Source organism: Alexandromys fortis, unplaced genomic scaffold, assembly GCF_014885135.2.
Source record: "Alexandromys fortis isolate MF-2015 unplaced genomic scaffold, M_Fortis_MF-2015_v1.1 scaffold_144, whole genome shotgun sequence".
In the NCBI taxonomy this organism is placed as follows: domain Eukaryota; kingdom Metazoa; phylum Chordata; class Mammalia; order Rodentia; family Cricetidae; genus Alexandromys; species Alexandromys fortis.
In genome coordinates this window covers 4,426,400-4,446,462 of record NW_026068021.1, presented here as the reverse complement: position 1 = coordinate 4,446,462, position 20,063 = coordinate 4,426,400, and the positions used below count along the sequence as shown (strand labels likewise).

The window sequence follows — 20,063 nt, the reverse complement described above, 5'->3', positions numbered from 1 at the left end:
GGGGAGGCGGAGGTGGGGAAGAGACAGAAATATTTAATAAATAAATTTAAAAAAAAGAAAAAAAATAAAATAACAGAAAAAAAAGAAAAAAAAAAAACAAAATGCTTGCATCTCTTAATAACCAGCATCCTCTTAGATCTGCAGTTGGGCTCCACGCATTCCAGTCTCAGCACAATCTTCTTTGTAGTTTTCACCTTTTTGCGGAAAATAGCCACAAATACTTACACCATAGCCACTCTGTTTCCTGTCATAACGCCGCTCTCCCTGGGCATACAAAGAATCTTGGCCCTTCTTGTACTGTGTCACTTTGTGGGGTTGGTGCTTGCCACAATTCTTGCAGAATGTCCGGCGGGTCTTAGGAACGTTCACCATGTTGGCAGGTGCGATATTGGCACAGAAAGAAAACGTGTGCTAACTTTTTTAGGATGTAGCTGACTCACTTGGTCCTGTGTCAGGGCTCCAATTAGTCCCCTTATGGAGCATCTCCACACAGCTCCAACCTAAGGCCAGAATAGCAGTAAGAGACCATTGGGTGTCTTGGTGCTCGAATATCCAACTGTAAACGGCCACTCATCCCCACAGTCCCCGTTTCCCCTCCTAGCTCCCCAGGACACATCCCTCATCTCTCCCTACCCACTGGTCTCCTCTTTATTTCACAACGTTTTTCCCTTCCTTGCCCTCACCTTTCCCAAAAATACCAAAGGTTCCTCAAAATGATGTCCTTGTTTTCATGATGTGGTTGCTCTGTCTTCCGATCCCTGCTTCTCCTCTGAAGCAGAAGCAACTGCAGGCCCAAGCCCTAGGAGCACTGAGGACCAGCCTTGTCACTGTGTGGTCCTAGAGATGGCCCTAGAGGAACTGAGGGAGTCTGTATACATGGTTGTTGATCGCAGCCTTGCTCCATGGCTTTTTTCTTACATACATATTTATTTGGTCGGTTGTTTGTTTACATTTGTTTTTTACAACACAGGGTCTCACCCTTTAGCCGTGGCTGTCCCAAAACTCACTATGTAAACTAGGCTGGCCTTGATGATACAGAAATCGCCTGCCTTTGCACCCCATGTGCGGAGATTAGAGTCATGTGCCACCACATCCACTGGTGCCTGTTGACTGGACTAGAGACAACTGGTGAGAGGAGGCCCACAGACAACTCTTGTGCGTTCTCTACGACTGCCATGTTGACCCGGTGTCACAAGAAACAGCAGCTTCCAGGGCTCAGGGGAAGGAGAAAAAGGAGCTGTTTCTATGATAGAGAGCAGAGGTTCTCAACCTTCCTAATTGCGACATTTGAATACAGTTCCTCGTGTTGTGGTGACCCCCAACCATACATTTATTTTGTTGGCCCTTCATAACTGTCGTGTTGATGCTCTTATGAATTATAATGTAATTATCTAACTAAAGGACACCTGATAAGGGGCTCCTGTGGGGTTAGGGACTCACAGGTTGAGAACTGCTGGTCTAGGGATTCCGAATAACTAAATATGGAAATTAAGCAAAGCGATATCTGTGAGCACACGAATGTACTCTGCCCTGAACTAACTATACACTTATCGCTAAAATTACACATTTTCTGGTATATATTTTTATGTATTCTGTGTGTGAGAGATCATGTAGGTCTGGAAATTCAGGTGTGTGTGTGTGTGTATATGCATGTGCGTGTGTGTGTGTGTGAATGCTCACACTTGTTCAGTGCATGTGGAGGCTAGAGGACAACTTCAGGTGCCATCCACCCTATTTTTTGAGACAGGGTCTCTCGCTGGCTTCAAGTTTGTCATGTAGGCTAGATTGTGAGACCAGTGAACCCCATGGACACACCTGTCTCTGCCTCCTCTTAACAGGAATTACAACGCTCTGTTTCCTGTGAAACTCTATGTATAGACAGACTAACTTTAACTCACAGGGATCTGCCTGCCTCTACTCTAGGGCTAAGATTAAAGGCTGTTCACCTAACTCTTTATATAGATACTAGAGATCAATCTCAGGTTCTACATTCTGAGAGCAAACGCTATAGACCGAAATAACTATGTGTTACCTACATATATAACCTAACAGCTGTATCTCCATGGCTTAATTACCTGTGACCAAATGAAATTGGAGGACACACAGCCAGGACAGGTAGAGGTGTGCACTGAGCTTGCTCTCCTGGAGTCTCAGCCTTCTGCATGTGTTCCCCTATGTGAACTTCTAACATCTGCTCCCCATCCCACATCCCACAGAGGAGACAGATGTGGCACTCACCCCCATCCCTCCTCATCCAGGGAGGATCTGCTCACTCCTCATCTCTCCCCAGCAGTCAGTACTACCATGCAGAGCTCCTCCATTGTCACCTCTGCAGTCACCACAGCTCAACTGGAGGACACAGAGGGCCAGAAGAATCCTTCATTTGTGAACATGGGAGCCATGGTTGGAGTGGCTGTGGCCACGGCTGTGCTCATAACCCCCGTCTGTGTACTGATGATCTTCCTCTGGTGGAAGAAAAGGTGAGTGGACCAGACCCTCCACCTAACTTCCTCTCTGAGTTCTCAGCTGTGGGGGAAGGAGAAGGAGGAGCTTGTGCAGGACAGAGTCCAGAGAAAACAGGGACAGAAAGGAGGCTGAACTCAACCAGGACTGAATCTGCTCCTACTTCCTTAGAGTTCGAGCTGGAAATTAGAAGATCAAGTGCAGATGAACACAGCCTGCTCCTAAGGAAATCAAGGGGCATGCTCAATTGGAAAGAGTTGTGGCTTCTAAGCAAGCCCTGAGGTAGACCAACATTCAGGGACAACATCTCACAGGAAGTGAAACCTGTGAATAGAGACAACTGTTTGAGTTGGGGATATGGCACTAAAGCGGAAAATAAGACAACAGTGCGCAACAGAGTCACAGATGGAAAGGGCATGTCTAAGAAGAAACTGTACTAAAAGAGGGGGAAAAATTGTGCCCTAAAAACAAAACACTGCTGAGAGAAGTTCCAGGACAGCTGTGAAGATGGCATAGTTGGTAAATTGGTTGCCACACAAAGACATGAACATGAATTCCAACCCCAGGATCCACTTAAAAAGTTGTCTATGTTGACAGATACTTGGACAGACAGAGACACTAGGATCCGAGCCCTGTCTCAAAAATGTAGATGGACATCACCTGGAGATGCCACCTAAGGATGTCCTCTGTCATCCTCACGGGTGTGCACACATGCACATGTAAACATACATATACACACGGACAGAAAATAAATTTCAAAAATTAGGGAAATACTAAAATATCGAAGAATATTTCCATAAGGGAAAATTGTATACGATAACTCCTTACAGTGAAAAACACTCAGAAACTCATTGCAATCCCTCTTCAAATTCCAATTGCATTTTTGTAAAGATAAATGATTTGTCTTTTAAAATTCAAAAGAATTCTAAGAAACAATCATGGAGACAAAATAGGGGACACCCTAATCCCAGCGTTGGGAAGTACAGAGAGGGGAATCAAGAGAACAAGGTTGTCTGGAGTTACATAGAAAGTTGAAGGACAGCCTGGGCTCATTGAGACCTTGTGCACACACAAAACAGGAGCCAAGTGTGGACTGGGTTCAGAGCAGATTTAAATCCATGCCGAGTAGAAGACTACAGGGCAGGAACAGAGATGAGAACACAGTGGAGTGTAACGGATAACACAGAAATAAAGTGTGAAGACGTAGGTCTTGGTTTTCAGAAGGGCTCAGCCTCCATAGGAGAGAAGAGGAACCGAGAATTCTGAGAGCAAGGACTGAGAGGCAGCAGAAGTCTGACTGGGATTCCAACCCTGAGACTGAATCTGCAGGGTGCAGCAGCTGCACTCACAGGGAAAGCCAGGGAGCCAGTTTCCAGGGAGACAAAAGGGGGGCCTGGTGAGTGCAGAGCAGAGAGAGCAGGGAAGGGACATGAGTTCAAGATCGGGGAAGGAGGCAAAGGGAGAAGGACATGGACAAGGGGCAGTGGACAGGAGAGCTGTTCTCTGATTGGCTGTGCTGTGCAGAAGGACAGCTGAGGATTGTCTTCAGGTCCTGGTGACTCTCAGACCTGTCCTTGAATGTCTGCAACAGAGCTGTTTGCTGCCTAGGCCCCTAATGACATCTGAACACAGACAATAACTGAGAGGCATGGCTGCCAGACTGACATTGTTTCTTCTACTACAGGCCAGCAGACTGAACTGAAAACCATAGCCAGGTGAGTGCCTGCCATTCAAGAAACAGGCAAGGGGCTGTTTAGTGGTTTGAATAAGAATGGACCACATAGACTCAAGGATTTGCATGCTTTGTCACCAGGGTATTGCACATAGGGTGTTGTTGGAGTTCTGTGGCCTTGGTGGAATGATTAGGTCAGTGGGGGTCGGATATGTATTTCAGATGCTCAAACTAGGACCAGTGTCTCTCCCCTTGCTGCCTGCAGATCCAGACATGAATCTCTTAGCCACTTCTCCAGCACCAGGTCTGCCTGCATGCCTCCACGCTTCCTGCCATGATGATAATGGACTATACTTTGAACTTGTAAGCCTGCACCAATTAAATGTTTTCCTTTATAAAAATCGCCGTGGGAAAAAAAAATCGCCGTGGTTGTGGTGTCTATTTACAGCAATGGAACTTTGATTAAGACAGGCCATGGGGGAAGTTATAAAATGCATGCAATAGAGCTTGAGAGGTGATTCAGTCAGTAAAGCATTGGCACACAGGAGGAGGATCTGTATTTGACAGGAGGAGTGGACAGATGGGCAGCTTTCATCAGTGAGATTCTCTGCTGGGTCAGGGCACACAGGGCCTATACTGTGGGTTGTTTGGGGAAAGTTTCTGGAATTGGATGGTTCAGACAGAAATAGCAAGGTTGAGCCTGTTCTCTGCCATCAGGGTCATGAGAAAACACAGCTGGGTATAAAATCAGAGTCTGAATGGTGGGGACATGATCAGGAACTGGAGTCTGAAGACTCATAGAGCCTGGCCTGGGGAGGCCGTGTTATCTCAGAATGAGGACTTGTTAAACATGTGGTGGCACATCCCCTGTGAAATTGCCTTGGATGACTGTGTGTGTCTGTGTGCATGTGCAGGTGTGTGCACATAACTGTGAGCTCATGTATGTGTAGGCCAGAGCACAATCTCAGACATTACTAGTCAGGGTATCATGCCCCTCCGACTTTTTTGGGTTTTGTAGGTTTATGTTTGTTTCTTCATTGTCTTTGTTTTTGAGACAAAGTGTCCCTTGCTGGCCTGGGACTGGATATATAGACCAAGTAGCCTCAAATGCACAGAATTCCACTTGCCTCACCCTCTGTCTCCCAAATGCAAGAATTAAAGGCATGCACCTCCATGCCTAGCCCATCTTGACTTTTAATACATATATTACAGGACTTACTTATCTTGTGGGGCCAATGCACTTATTTTACAATGGGGGCAGCAACCAGATTCTAACATTGCAGTCTGACACTCCCCATGGTCACAGGTATACACACCACAGCCCTAGGCTGCCCTTCCACAGAAAGTGCCCCTCCCCTGTGAATGCATCATGGCTGCAGAGTCCAGTCATGGTTCTGAGGGCTAATCTTAGTTGTCAACTTGACTTTATCTGGAATAAATACAATTCAGAAATGGCGAGCCCTCCTGTGAGAGAGTCTCTGCCTGGGTTGACATGGATGTATCCACTTCTTGTCTGGACATTTGAGGCAGGAAACCACACCCGTAATCTAGGCTGCATATTCTGCTGGACATCTGTATAACAACATAGAACAACATCTGTTCTTTGCCTGCTTGTCCTCGCCTTGCCAGCACATCCATTCTTTCACTTGCACTGGAGCCTACTCCTTGGATTCTAGCATGTGCTGGAGTCTAGCTGAGGCATCCTGCCTCATGGGACTGAGAAACTACTAGATACTTGGGCTTTCCATTCACAGCTAGCCATCGTTGGATTGGCTGGACTGCAGCCTGGAAGTCATCCCAATAAATCCCCATACATACATACATACATGTGTGTGTGTGGTTGTGTGTGATTGTGTGTGGGAGGGGAGAGACAGAGAAAGAGACAGGCAGACTGGCAGACAGACAGACAGACAGCGATACAGAGAAAAAGATAGAGATTCATTTCATATGTTGTGTGATTCTGAACAGCACTGACTCACACACTGCTGTTGGGGAAAACAGGTTGGCCCTCCAGGAGACTGATTACAGCATCCTGGACAGACATCATCCCGCAGCAGGGTCCATGGGGATTCCACTAAGGACTAGAACCTAGAACAGAGCCCAAGACTTGGGATTAAGGGACCAGCAGGTGACAGCTGTGAGTCTGAACACAGGGGGTAGATGGTATTCTATAGAACCCAGTAGAGCTCTTTGTGTGAAAATGTTGGGGTCCAATAGCTGACGTATGGCAGCCTCATCATGTCCAGCCCCTCCTTGAGAGACTTAGCAATCGGGTGACCATTTACTTGCAGACCCCAGACAGTAGGACAAAGCTAAATAAATCCTGGAGGTGGGCACTCATGACCAGGAGGGCCCACTCACAGACTTCCCTGAGGCTGAAGACAAGGTTCATCTGGTGGAGTGCTGACCTGCCTGTCATGCACAGAACCCTGGGTTCTATCTTCAGCATGAGACAAAAGAGCACAATAGACAAACGTGTAACCCAGCACAAGGTCACCCTTGGCTACATAATAATCCAAGGCCCAGCCTCAGCTACATGAGACTCCAATGAACAAAAGCGGGAATTTCTGACATGTATAGTGGTCCTGTTCCTTCTCCTGGCTGACTGCCCATCTGTGGTGAACTCATCCCAATGGTTCTGTGTTTAGAATCTCCAAGGACAGGATGGATGGATAAAGGCGTGTGTCCATGTACAGCTGGGAGTGAGTCCGTGAGAGTTGTACCTGGCTCAGGTCAATGGATCAGAGGACCATGGGGACTGTGAGGAAGGCAGAGAAAGCAGATATGACAGAGGCGGCTGCATAGCCACCTGAGGGTTCATGGAGAAGGCAATCAATGCCAGGAAATCTAAGGGAATGGGAAGTCGCCTCTGCACATGTTATTCAGAGAGAATGATGCTGTTTCTCTGGTACAATCTTGTCTTCATGCCTTTCAGGAAACTGATGTCACCTAGTCTCAGGAAAGGGTAGGATGACCTCCACAAACCCAGCCCTTTGGCCACCACAGCTTCTGCCCCTACCTCTCATAACTCTATTCTGATCACGGGCTGGCTGTGTCCACTCTCAGAGATGTCCCAGGCAATAAGTAGTGAGTGACAGACTTATTGCTGCTCTGGGCCTTCTTTGTTCACTTTGTCCAAAGAAGGTTCTAGAACAGCCACAGCTAGAGGGAGTCACTGAAGTGCTCTGTGGGAACAGCTTCCTGGGAGCCCAGCAGCAGATCTGTGGCCTTGAGGGGAATTCATAGGCTGCACCAAGCAGGAATCCAGAAGTCACTTTGGAGAGTGAGACTACAAGAATTCAGTGGAACTGAAATCCAGTCAGTTGCCATGTGCCAGTCATGTGGCATGTGCCAGGGCTTCACTCATCATTGGTTTCCTCTTCTGAGTGTGTGTTATGCTTGGTGGGAGGCGGGAAGCCTCCATCAGAAACTGGAGTAGCTATGGAGTCACTGTCTAGTGTAGGGGAACAATCACCCAGGAAGCCCAGGGAAGTTATAGATTCGCAGGAGTGAGTAGGCCAGGACGAGACTGTCCACTGGACTGTGGTTTTGCCAGGGTGCTGTGAAGAGTCCCTGAAAGGCAAGAAGAGGGCAAAGAGCATTTGATGGCGGAGGCACCATGCTAGGGCTGTGGGCTGAATGTGTTTCCTTCCACATTGTGTCTGAAATGAGCAGAAGATGACCACTTCTTTACCTGAGAATATGAGAGAGAGAGAGAGAGAGAGAGAGAGAGAGAGAGAGAGAGAGAGAGAGAGAGCACGAGGGGAGACATAGTGAGAAATAGATTGAGGGGAGGGGGGTGGGTAGGAGTGGAGGAAATCAGGAGCAGAGGAAGCAGTGATTGCAGGCTGCATAGGGAATGGGAAAAACTGCATGACACAGTAGGTCAGGGTGGAAGAGAGGAGAGCCCGGCATGCAGAGGTCAAGGCTGTTTCTTTCAGCAAAAAATGGGGGCTGGGCTCATGGGTGCAGTCATCTTCTCAGTGACCACAAGGGCAGTTCTTCTGTAACGTGGGAAAGAAGAAGCCAGAATGATAAAGGAAGTTCCTGGCCACAATGAGGTGGAGATGGGGAGGTCCTGGCCCTACTCAGTCCTCCACATGATAAGACACAGGGAAAGTGGGTCACTTTACCCTGATTCTCTCCTGACTCCTTAGCACCCAGGGTTCCTCCACGGGGCCTCCTCTCCTTCCTGATGGCTCTGCTGGCCTCACTTCCTGGAGGGATTCCCGACATGGCTTGGTTCCTGCTTCTGCTGCTCCCAGCAGCCTGCCTGCAAGCTGGTGAGTGGTGGGAACCTCACTAGTGGGGACCTAACCACAGGAGGGGGGAGTGGGGCTTGGAAGAGTGGGCTGGGTGAACAGGTGACTGCTAGAGGAACCAGCCTGTCCTCTGAGCCACAAGAGAGAGCTCATGTTCAGAGTGGGTCCAGCTCAACTCTTGCTGTTTATCCTGTACCATACTGGACAGTGGGACATGGGGATAGTCCTTCCCTGAGTCCTACTCCTGCCTGTGGGTGAAAACTTGGGAAGCTTTGGGTTGTCCTTTCCATCCCCTGCAGTGGTTTCAGATTATTCCCCAACCTTCCCAGGTAACTCAGCAGGATCCAACAGAGTAAATACCTTTGGTGTCATCCAATCAGAACGCCTCTCTGGTGTCCAGGGCAGCTCCATCGAGATCCCCTTCTCCTTCTACTTCCCCTGGGAGTTGGCAAAGGATCCACAGATGAGGATTCTCTGGAGAAGGAAGTACCTCTATGGGGAATTTATCTATAACTCTTCCTCGGGTTTCATCCATGATCATTTCAAAGACCGGCTCATCCTGAATTGGACACAGCCTCAGACATCCGGAATCCTCAGAATTCTGGATTTGAACAAGAAAGACCAGACAGTGTACTTCTGCCAGATTCATCTGAACACAAAAATAGGCGTGCAGATTTGGCAGTCTACTGATGGAACCCAACTCACCATCACCCATGGTGAGTCATCCTGGCAGTGGCTTTGATGCCTCTGGCTTCCTTGTCCCTTAGATGTCCCCTCAGGTCCTCAGCTCTGAGAAGGCTTTATATCCTTTCCCTTGGTTCTGCCCAGGCCTCTGACAACAGGATCTTTCCACTGTAATTGTGTCAAAGCCTTGGCTGTCTCCTTGACCGTGTCTGTCATTCTCTGGTCAGAGGGAACCCCACCCCTCCCTAGGCTTCAGGTTGTGTCCTACCCTGTAGTTCACCTCCTTTCTGACCCAAACTAACACTGTGGTCCTGTCCACTTCCCCCTCCCCTGACCTCAAGGTGGATTGACATCTCCAGGATGTAGCTGACTCACTTGGTCCTGTGTCAAGGCTCCCATTGGTCCCCGTATAGAGCATCTCCACACAGCTCTAACCTAAGGCCAGAATGAGCAGTGGGTGCCCATTGGATGTTCTTAGTGTCCTCTGGTCTGACTATGAACTGCTAGATGTCACCACAGTACCCATTTCCCTAACTAAATCCCCAGGACACACCCCTCACCTCTCCCTACCCACTCCACCTCTCCTCTCCATCTCCCAGCTCCCCTTTCTCCTCCATTGCTCTAAGATCTCCCTTAAAAGCACCAAGAATTTTTAAACTAATGTCCCAATGTCATGATGTGGTTGCTCTGTCTTCTGATCCTGGCATCTCCTCAGAAGCTGAAGTGACTGCAGGCCCATGCTCACTGAGCCCCAAGGTCCAGCCTTGTCACAATGGAACTCTATACACGGCCACCCTGGAGCTGAGGGAGTCTACCTGCTCGGTTGTTGATCACAGTCTTGCTCCAGGGCTGTTTATTTATGTATTTATTTATTCATGATTTTCACAACACCGGTTCTCATGCTTGAGCCCTGGCTGTCCCAAAACTGACTATGTAAACCAGGCTGACCTTGAGCTCATGGAAATCTGCCTGCCTCCTTCTCCCGAGTTCTGAGACTAGAGCCATGTGCCACCACATCCAGCAGTGGCTGTTGACTGGATTAAAGCCAACTCGTGGGAGGATGCCCACAGCAGAGTTCTCTGTGCAGTCTCTACGGCTGCCATGATGATCTGATGTAAACTCAAAAGGCAGCTACCAGGGCTCAGGGAAGGGAAAGAAGCTGCTTCTTGGCTCTAGATCAGGGGTTCTCAACCTTCCTAAGGCTATGACCCTCATGTTGTGGGGACCTCAACCATATAATTTTTTTTTGCTATTTCGTAACTGTAATTTTGCCACTGTCATGATTTGCAGTATATCTTTATGATATGCAGGATATCTGATATGGACCCTTGTGGGGCCGTGGACCCCAATGTTGAGAAGTACTCGTCTATAATATCCAAATAGGTAAACGTGAAAATTAACCACAGTGATGTCTGTAGAGCAAATGAATGTTCTCTGCCCTGTGCTGTGCTATACTCCTATGACTAAAATTATATACATTCTGTTATAGTTTATGTATTCTGTGTGTGTGATCATTTGAGTCTGTTAATCGAGGTGTGTGTGTGTGTGTGTGTGTGTGTGTGTGGTGTGAATGTACACATTTGTTCAGTGCATGTGGAGGCTACAGTACAACTTCAGGTTTTATCCACCTTATTTTTTGAGACAGGGTCTCTCATTGGCTTCATGGAGGCAAGGTTGTGAGACCAGTGAACCCCAGAGACACACCTGTCTCCCCCTCCTCATTACAAGGATTACAACTCATTCAGTTCTGTTTCCTGTAGAACTCTGTGTAGATAGCATGGCTTTAACTCAGAGAGATCTGCCTGCCTCTGCCCCTTGGGCTAAGATTAAAGGCTGTGCCCAGTTCACCCAGCTCATTGTGTCGATACTAGGGATCAATCTCAGGTCTAAGTTTTGAGAGCAAACACACTATTGACTGAGAAAATGCCATGGTCTCTACATCTATAGCATAACAGCTGTATCTCCGAGGCTTCGTTGTCTGTGACAAGATGAAGATCTGAGGACACACAGCCAGGACAGGTGGAGGGTGTGCACTGAGCTTGCTCTCCTGGAGTCTCAGCCTTCAGCATGTGTTCCCCTCTGTGAACTTCTAACAGCTGCTCCCCCATCCCACCTCCCACAGAGGAGACAGATGTGACACTCACTCCATCTCTCCTCATCCAGGGAGGACCTGCTCATTCCTCATCTCTCCCCAGCATTCAGAACCATCACGAAGAGCCTCTCCATCGTCACCTCTGCAGTCACCACGGCTGGACTGGAGGACACAGAAGACCAGAGGAGTCCTTCACTTGTGAACCTGAGAGCCACGGTCGGGGTGATGATGGCCACAGCTGTGCTCATAACCCCCGTCTATATGATGCTGATCTTCCTCTGGTGGAAGAAAAGGTGAGTGGTCCAGGACAGGGCCTCACCCCATCTTCCCATGTGAGTTTCTTCTGCTGTGTGATACAGAGAAAGGTAAATGTATTAGTCAGGTCTGTAGAGTCATGGAACTTATGGAATAAATATATGGATATATGAATATATAATTCAATATATTTCTAAATATATATGGGAAATTATTGGAATGACTTTCAGCTGCCATCTGACAATGACTAGTTGCGAATGGAAAGACCAAGGAAACAGTAGCTGCTCTGTCCATGAGGCTGGGTGTCTCAGCTGCTCTTCTGGGATCTTGAAGACGGAAATGAATGTGTGACAGAGGTGAGAGCAAGCGGATGAGGACACATTTTCCTTTTCCCACTGCCCTTGCTGCTTCCAGCAGAAGGTGTGGCCTGGATGAAAGGTGTGCCTTCCAGCCTCATGGAGGGGATACAGGCATGCTGTCGTCCTCCCTCAAGATCCAGATCACAAGAAAGCCCTCCATTTCTAGATTACAGTTCATTCTAACTACAGTCCAATTGACAAGCAAGAACAGCCAGCACAGTAAACAAAGGAAGAAGGACATGGACAAGGGGCAGTTGACAGGAGAGCTGACCTCTGATTGGCTGTGCTGTGCAGAAGGACAGCTGAGCACTGGCCTCAGGTCCCTGGGGAATCTCAGACCTGTCCCAGATTGGCTGCTACAGAGCTGTTTGCTGTCCTGGACCCCTAAAGTCTGAACACAGAGAACAGCTGAGAGGCAGACAGAGGATCAGCATGGCTGCCACACTGACACTGGCTTTTCCCCTGCAGGCCAGCAGACTAAAGCCAAACCCCAGCCATGTGAGCCGCTGTCATCCCAAGGAGCAGGTGAGGGGCTGCTTGAGGAAGTTTGTTATGAGAGCATGCAAGGGAGCTAGAGAGCTGATCTGAATTAGAAACCCTTGCACATGGGCAGGAGGACCTGAGTCTGACTGGGAGCACCCACACTGTAAACCAGGGGAGTGACAGAAATATGTAATCCCAGTTCTGGACAAGCAAGTGATAGACAGAGTCGTGGACCTGTCTGTCCAGCTGGTCTAGCGTAATGGCTGAGTTCCAGGCCAATGAGAGACCATGTCATAAAAAATAATGTGGATTTCTCAAGGGGATAAATCATGGTCATGGCATTTTCTAAGTTTATTTTAAATGAAAGGTTTGAAAATTACATATTAATGGACAAAAGAAAAGTGGGGAGCACAGAGAGAGCTCAGTGGGAGAAGGTGTCTGCAGCCAAGACCAATGACCTGCGTTCATTTGGGGGAATGAGGTAAATAGAAAACTGACTACAGAAAACTGTCCTCTCCCTCTTAGACTCAGCACTGTCTGCTAGTCCCCAATTAATGGAAATCCATGAGCCAGCATCCCTAACTAGGGTGATGAGTTTCCATCAAAGTAGGGTTTGCTGGTCACACATTCTGCATCTGAAGCCCTTCCCTCACCACGGCCTGGGAATCAGAGAGCAGGGCTGCAGGCCTGTGCTGTGATATACCCCGTCCATGGACAGGGTACACAAGAGAACCCCACTTCTGCCATGTGTGCTCTGACTTCCTTTCCTTGGAACCCTGTCAATTTGTCTTCTCTGGTCTTGAGATCCCAACTCTGCTGTTACCTATCTATCTGTGGAGTTAATAACATTTTTAATAAATATCGTTGTCCCAGCAATGCATATCCTGTCTCACTTAACACCTATGTGAGACCTTAGAAAATAGCAGATTGTGTCCGTGAGCAGCGACACTGAGAGAGGCAGGGACCATGGTCCACATTGAAAATCACTGCGTGAGAACCCTGTTCCTCTCTCCATTCTCCCTGGACACTGACATCTCAGCCACAGGCCCTGGCCACTCCATGCTCCTCCTCAGGTGACACACCATGGCTTGCTTGGGTTCCATGTTGGGCTTCCTTTCCTCACAGGCCCAACAACAAACACTCATTTTCCTTATTTCCTGACGTGGATGTTCTGACCTCTGGGGTCTCCCCTAGGACAAGACTTCCTTCCCAAGTCCAGTCTGTCTTAACATTTGATAGTCAGTGGGTCAGCTTCTACCAAAGAGCATGCTGGGATACAATGACAGCATCCACCCTGACCATTAAGGATGAAATCCATGTTGTTTTCATAGCCAGAGGTGGTACATGGGCATTTGGCAGTGTGGCTGTGATTGGCCCCCATATCTCCATAGGGAGTGGCACTGTTAGGAGGCATAGCTCTGTTGGAGTAGGTGCAGCCTTGTTGGAGGAAGTGAGTCACTGTGGAGGTGGGCTCTCAGGTCACCTATGCTCAGTCTATGCTCAGGATAGATACAGTTCACTTCCTGTTTCTTATGTATTCAAATGAACAACTCTCAGCTTCTGCCCCAGCACCATATATGCCTACATGCTGCTATGTCCCACCATGAAGATAATGGACTAAACATCTAAAACTGGAAGCCACCCCAAATTATTTCTTTCATAGGAATTGCCATGCTCATGGTGTCTCTTGTCAGCAATAGAAACCCTAAGACAAGCATGCATGATTCAGATCCACCAATCACAGTCCTGCATGGATGCAGCTCTTATTCCATCAGTGACAGTCAGTGGGTCAGCTTCTACCAAAGAGCATGCTGGGATATAATGACAGCATCCACCCTGACCATTAAGGATGAAATCCATGTTGTTTTCATTGCCAGAGGTGGTATATGGGCATTTGGCAGTGTGGCTGTGGTTGGCCCCCATATCTCCATAGGGAGTGGCACTATTAGGAGACATAGCTATGTGTGTCAATCAGGGGCCTTTGCTGAGTCATTGGAAAACTGTCCCATCCCCATGGGAGTGGCTGAAGCTTGGAGTGGTGATGGAGAAGTCACCAAGGTTTCTCATGACGAAAGTAGAGTCCCCTGGGGCAGCTGTGAGATGTCTGCTGTGGTGTAACTGGATCCAAGCCTCTGAGACTGAACTCAGCAGCAGCCGTGGTCACAGTGATCTTGGCAGCTGTGGTGGTGTCTCCTCTGAACATCCCTGAGGTGTTCACACAGGCAGGCTGACATGGTGACCATCTGCCCAGTCATCTAAGGAACGGTTCATTCATAATCTCCTCATCCAGGTAGCTGGGCACAGAGAAGGGGCCTCATGGATGTTACTCCAATGACCATGTGAATTGTCATGTCAGTTTCCCTTGTTCAAAACAGAGGAATAACAAAGGGGCCCACAGCAAAGGCTTACACAGAACCAGCATTCTCAACAACATTTAGGCCAAACTCCCTTAAGGTGAAGGGAACATGACTGTTCGAATAGGAGCAGGCATGGGGTCTAGCAGGGCTACCAGTGATTAGAATTCATGTTCCCCAGCCAGAGCCAGTCAGTAACAAAAGTATTAGAGGAATCCGGGCATAGTGGTATAAGCCTGTAATCCCAATGATTGACAGAGAGAGAGAGAGCAAGATTAGGAATTGGAAGTTATCATTAGTACCTATAGAATCTGAAGCCAGCCTGGGCTACAAGAGACGCTGTCTTAAAACTGACAAACCAAAATTCCAAACAGCACAGAGAGGTCATGGAGGCAGGTCATCACAGTTCACTTTGGCTTGAGACAAGAACTTGAAGACCTAACCAATTTTCCATTCCATTCACTGAAATAAGTTTTGTGACTATTAAGGGTCTCATTAAGCAACACAGGAAGTTAAAGAGGATATTGAGAGTTTCTCAGTTTCTGTGACCTCAAACTCAGTGACGTGTGAGTTCCTTCCTCTGCCTTGGCTATCTGCAGAATCTGGGAGACTTCATACAAGAGGAGTAGGTGACTAAATTGGTCACCCCACCACTGGGTGGGGTCACTTTACTTTAGGACACAGTAGAGGGTATCTTCTGAAGGCTCCCCCTCTACAAGGGTGCAGGGTGGTGCTTGTACTGAGGTTGGAGATGAAGATGATGATGTCATGCTAGGGGAGAAAGAAGGGTTCAGATGGGGGCGGGGCAACGGTGCTATTGTAAAGTCCTAGCTGCAGCCTGAGTGTCCTGTCTACACAACAGGTCATCATCCTCCACCCTCTCTCAAGCACCCCCTCAACTCTCTCGGGACCCAGTCTGGATAACTCCTTGCATGATATGTCTGTGTCTGTATTCTGGTACATATGTGTGCAAGCGTGTGCTCACCTATGTGGAGGCCAGCAGACAACCTCAGGTGTTACTACTCAGGACACATTACACCTTGGATTTCTTAGCTTGTTTTGGATTTTTTTTTTTTTTGAGCGACTGAGGACCTGGAACTGGATATATAGACTAGGGTAGGCTCAAACTCACTGAGATCCACTCGTGTTTGCCTCTGACTCTGACTCTGTCTCCCCAAAGCTGGAATTAAAGACATGGACCACCATGTCTAGAACCCTTTAAATTTTAACTTTTAAAATTACACTTATTCATTCTGCGGGTGAAGGACACACTTGTGCTATAGCCTAGGCAGCAGCCAGGTTCTAACACTGCAGTCTGACACTCCCTATGGTCACATGTGCACAAAAGCCCCATGTGTGCACACCACAGACGCAGGCTGCTCTTCCACAGAAAGTGCCCGTCCTCTGTGAAAGTGTCATGGCTGCAGGGCCCTGTCACTGCTGTAGGGGAAACATGGTTCTCACTGCAGGAGACTGATTACAGCATCCTGGACAGAAACCATCCCTCAGCAGGGTCCCTGACTGAGTCCAGGACTGGAGACTGAACCGAGCACATGACTTGGGATTCGGGGGCCAGCAGGTGTCAGAAGTGAGGTTGAACCCCTATAGAGCCCACCAGAACCCGTAACATATAGGCATCCTCCTGAATATTAACCTTCATCAGGCGATGAAAGGAGACAGAGACAGAGACCCACATTGGAGCACCGGACTGAAATCTCAATGTCCAAATCAGGAGCAGAAGGAGAGAGAGCACGAACAAGGAACTCAGGACCGCGAGGGGGGCACCCACACACTGAGACAATGGGGATGTTCTATTGGGAACTCACCAAGGCCAGCTGGCCTGGGTCTGAAAAACCCTGGGTTAAAACCGGTCTCGCTGAACATAGCGGACAATGAGGACTACTGAGACCTCAAGAACAATGGCAGTGGGTTTTTGATCCTACTGTACCTATTGGCTTTGTGGGAGCCTAGGCAGCTTGGATGCTCACCTTACTAGACCTGGATGAAGGTGGGTGGTCCTTGGACTTCCCACAGGGCAGGGAACCCTGATTGCTCTTTGGGCTGATGAGGGAGGAGGACTTGATTGGGGAGAGGGAGAAGGAAATGGGAGGTGGCGGTAGGGAAGAGACAGAAATCGTTAATAAAAAAAAAATGCCGACTAAGCCAGGCATCGGTGGCACATACATCTAATCCCAGCACTAGGGAAGCAGAGACAGGTGAATCTCTGTGAATTCGAAGGCAGCCTGGTGTGCAGAGCAAATTCCAAGACAGGCACCAAAGCTACAGAGAAACCCTGTCTCAAAAACAAACAAACAAAAATGCTGTCATCCAGGAGCTGACATAGGTCAGGCCTAATGAGGGCAACTCCTGCTAGAGAGTCTGCAATTGGGTGACTTTTACCCACAGACCCCAGACAGGAGGGCAACACCAGATGAAGCTGGAAGTGAAGCTTGGATGCTGCATCTGCACAGACATCTGGAGCCCTAGAATCCTGGACCAACAGGAGAAGGACTAGACCACGTATTTCTGTAAACACAACAGAAGGCTTGTAGACTTGGTGGTCAATTGATGGGACCAAACTGCCCATCACCCATGGTGAGCCACCCCGGTTCTGGTTTGAGGCCTCTGACTTCCCTGTTCCCTTGATGTCACCTCAGGCTCCCAACTCCCCTCTCCACTTCCCCGTTGTCACCTCTCCACACAGGCCCAAAGGCTCTTCAGAACAATGTCCCCATTTTCATGATGTAGCTGCTCTGTCTTCTGATCCTTGCGTCTCCTCAGTAGCAGAAATAACTGCAGTCCCATGCACTGGGAGCACTGAGCCCCGGCCTGGGCACTGTGTGGCTGTTACCCGTGCGTCTTTCACAAGGTCCTGCAGGAGCTGGGGACTCTGTGCTTCGCTGTTGCTCACAACCTTGCTCTGGCCGTGTTTACTCAGGATGAGGACTCGGTAGGCAGGTGCTGGATGATCAGCTGTGAGAGGTGCCTTGCATGACAGTGTATATGTGTGTAAGAGAGTGTGTGTGTGCACATGTGTACGCATGCATGCACACGCATGAAAGTTTATGCTCATGCATGTGGAGACGAGAGAGCAACACTCGGCTTTACTACTCCAGACACCGTGTACCTGGACATTTTGTGTTGTTAGTTGGTTTTACTTGTTTGTTTGTTTTGTTTTTGTTCGTTCCTTTCTTGTTTTTTTTTTTTTTTTAAATCATCTGGTTTTGGTTGTTCTGTTGTGTTTTCGTTTGATTTTTTGAGACAAGGTTTCATTACGCAATCCTGGCTGGAACTCAATACACAACCAGGCTAGATTCACGCTAACAGATGTTCAATTGCCTCTGCCTCCCATATGCTAGAAAGAAGGCATGTGCCACCAAGGCCACCTTAATTTTTAAATTATATTTACATATTTATTGTAGGAAGAAGGGCACACTCACTTTGCAGCCCGAGTAGCGGCCAGGTTCTAACACTGCAGTCTGACACTCCCCATGGTCACATGTATGTAAAAGCCGCATGTGTGCACCCCACAGCCCAGGCTGCTCTTCCACAGAAAGTGCCCCTCCTCTGTGAAATCATCATGGCTGCAGGGCCCTGTCACTGTTCTTGAGGGGAAAATGGTTCTCACTGCAGGAGACTGATTCCAGCATCCTGGACAGAAGACATCCCACACAGGGTCCCTTTGGAAATCTACTGAGTCCAGGACTTGAAACAAGAGAGCCCGGGACTTGGGATTGAGGAGCCAGCAGGCGGCAGCAGTGAGGCAGAAGACAAGGGGAAGCTGGGCTCCTGAAGAACCAATCAGAGCCTGCTGTATAAAAATGCTGGAGACCAGCAGCTGACATAATGCAGCCTCATGGGGCCCAGCCCCTCCTTGAGAGACTTAGCCATCAAGTGACCTTCACCTACACACCCTAGACTGGAAAACAAGATCAGACGAACTGGACGTGAGCACTCATGACCAAGAGGGCCCCCTCTCAGACCCGCTAAGGCTAAGGATAATGCTCAGCTGGTGAGGGCTTACCTGCCTGGCATGCACAGAATCACAGGTTCTATCTCCAACAGAGGACAAAGGGGCATGATGGGGCACCCCTGTCACCCAGAACATGGGAGGGCAGAGAGGAGGAGCTGTAGGAGTTCAAATCATCCTTGGTTACATAACAAGTTCAAGGCTCAGCCTGGGCTGCATGAGACCCCATCCAATGGGGGGTAGGGGGCTTTCTGACAGGTACAATAGGCCCAGTCCCCTCTCCTGACTGATGGTTCATTTGGGGCTAAATCATCCGAAAGGTTCTGTGCTCTGCATGTCCAAGGACTGGATGGATGGACACAGAATGCGTCCATGTGCAGCTGGCAGTGAGGCCATGAGAATGAGGTCGATGACCATGAGAGCTCAGGTCAAGGGATCAGAGGACCATGGGGACTGTGAGGAAGGCAGAGAAAGCAGACATGACAGAGAGCGGCTGCGTAAGTCACCTCAGAGGTGATGGAGAAGGCAGTCAATGCCAGGAGATCTAAGGGAATGGGAAGTCACCTCTGTCCATGTCACTCAGGGAGAATGATGTCACTTCCTCTAATACAATCATTCCTTCCTGCCCTTCAAGGAGCTGAGAGCATCTTGCATGGGGAAGGATGGGATGACCTCCTACAGAACCAGCCCTTTGACCACCACAGCCACTGCCCCCACCTCTCACGACTGCTCTAATCATGGACCAGCTGTGTCCAGTCTCAGAGATGTCCCAGGCGATGTCATGAGGGAAATATTGCTGCTCTGAGCCTTCTCTTCCCACTGCATCCAGAGAGGCTCTAGAACAGAGAGAGCTAGAAGGCATCACTCAAGTGTTCTGTGGGAACAGCCTCCCTGGAGCCCAGCAGCAGATCCGTGTTCTGTGAGCGGAGTTCAGAGACTGCACCGAGCAGGCAGCCGGAAGTCAGTGTGGAGTGGAGGAATACAAGAACTCGATGGGACTGAAGTCCAGTCACCTGCCATGTGGCAGTCATGTGACATGTACCAGGCTTCTCTGACCCTTGGTTTCCTCCTCTGAGTGTATGTGAAGGGTAACAGGAGGCCAAAAGTCTCCTTCAGAAACTGGAGTAGCTCTGGAGTTACTGTCGAGGTGAGGCAGACAAGTCTATAACTTTTCCGGAAGCACAGGACTATTCCAGACTCGGTGGCAGCGAGAAGCCAGGGTGAGAGTGTCCACTGGGCCTTAGTTTTCCAGGGTTGCTGTGAGGAGTCCCTGACAGGCAGCAAAAGTGCAAAGAGCAGACTACGGTGGGGGCACCAAGCTAGGGCAGGGAACTGAATGTGTTTCCTCATCACCTCCTGCCTCACTGTGTCTGGTGAGCAGAAAATGATCAATCCCTCAACAGTGATTATGAGAGAGAGAGAGAGAGAGAGAGAGAGAGAGAGAGAGAGAGAGAGAGAGAGAGAGAGAG

The 20,063-nt window shown here is 48.9% G+C and overlaps 2 protein-coding genes across 2 annotated transcripts in view; both read left to right on the top strand.

Moving 5' to 3' along the window:
- LOC126514369 (paired immunoglobulin-like type 2 receptor beta-2) overlaps nucleotides 1-2,484 on the top strand; it is a 4,326-nt gene extending 1,842 nt beyond the window's left edge. Inside the window, exon 3 of the mRNA XM_050163244.1 lies at nucleotides 2,291-2,484. Coding sequence (XP_050019201.1) covers nucleotides 2,291-2,484 — 194 coding nt within the window. The remainder of the gene's footprint in view (nucleotides 1-2,290) is intronic.
- Nucleotides 2,485-8,330: 5,846 nt separating this feature from the next.
- On the top strand, nucleotides 8,331-11,470 carry LOC126514362 (paired immunoglobulin-like type 2 receptor beta-2). Its single transcript, XM_050163233.1, has 3 exons — nucleotides 8,331-8,418; nucleotides 8,727-9,113; nucleotides 11,277-11,470. Exons 1-3 carry the CDS (start codon nucleotides 8,331-8,333, stop codon nucleotides 11,468-11,470), a joined length of 669 nt encoding a protein of 222 aa, XP_050019190.1.
- Nucleotides 11,471-20,063: the final 8,593 nt, after the last annotated feature.

What these genes read in the sequence shown, in the direction of transcription:
- LOC126514362 (XM_050163233.1), top strand. Translation starts at nt 8,331, where the DNA reads ATGGCTCTGCTGGCCTCACTTCCTGGAGGGATTCCCGACATGGCTTGG. An exon ending in AGCAGCCTGCCTGCAAGCTG is followed by an intron (nt 8,419 to 8,726) that starts GTGAGTGGTGGG and finishes CAACCTTCCCAG; the next exon opens with GTAACTCAGCAGGATCCAAC. An exon ending in CCAACTCACCATCACCCATG is followed by an intron (nt 9,114 to 11,276) that starts GTGAGTCATCCT and finishes ATCTCTCCCCAG; the next exon opens with CATTCAGAACCATCACGAAG.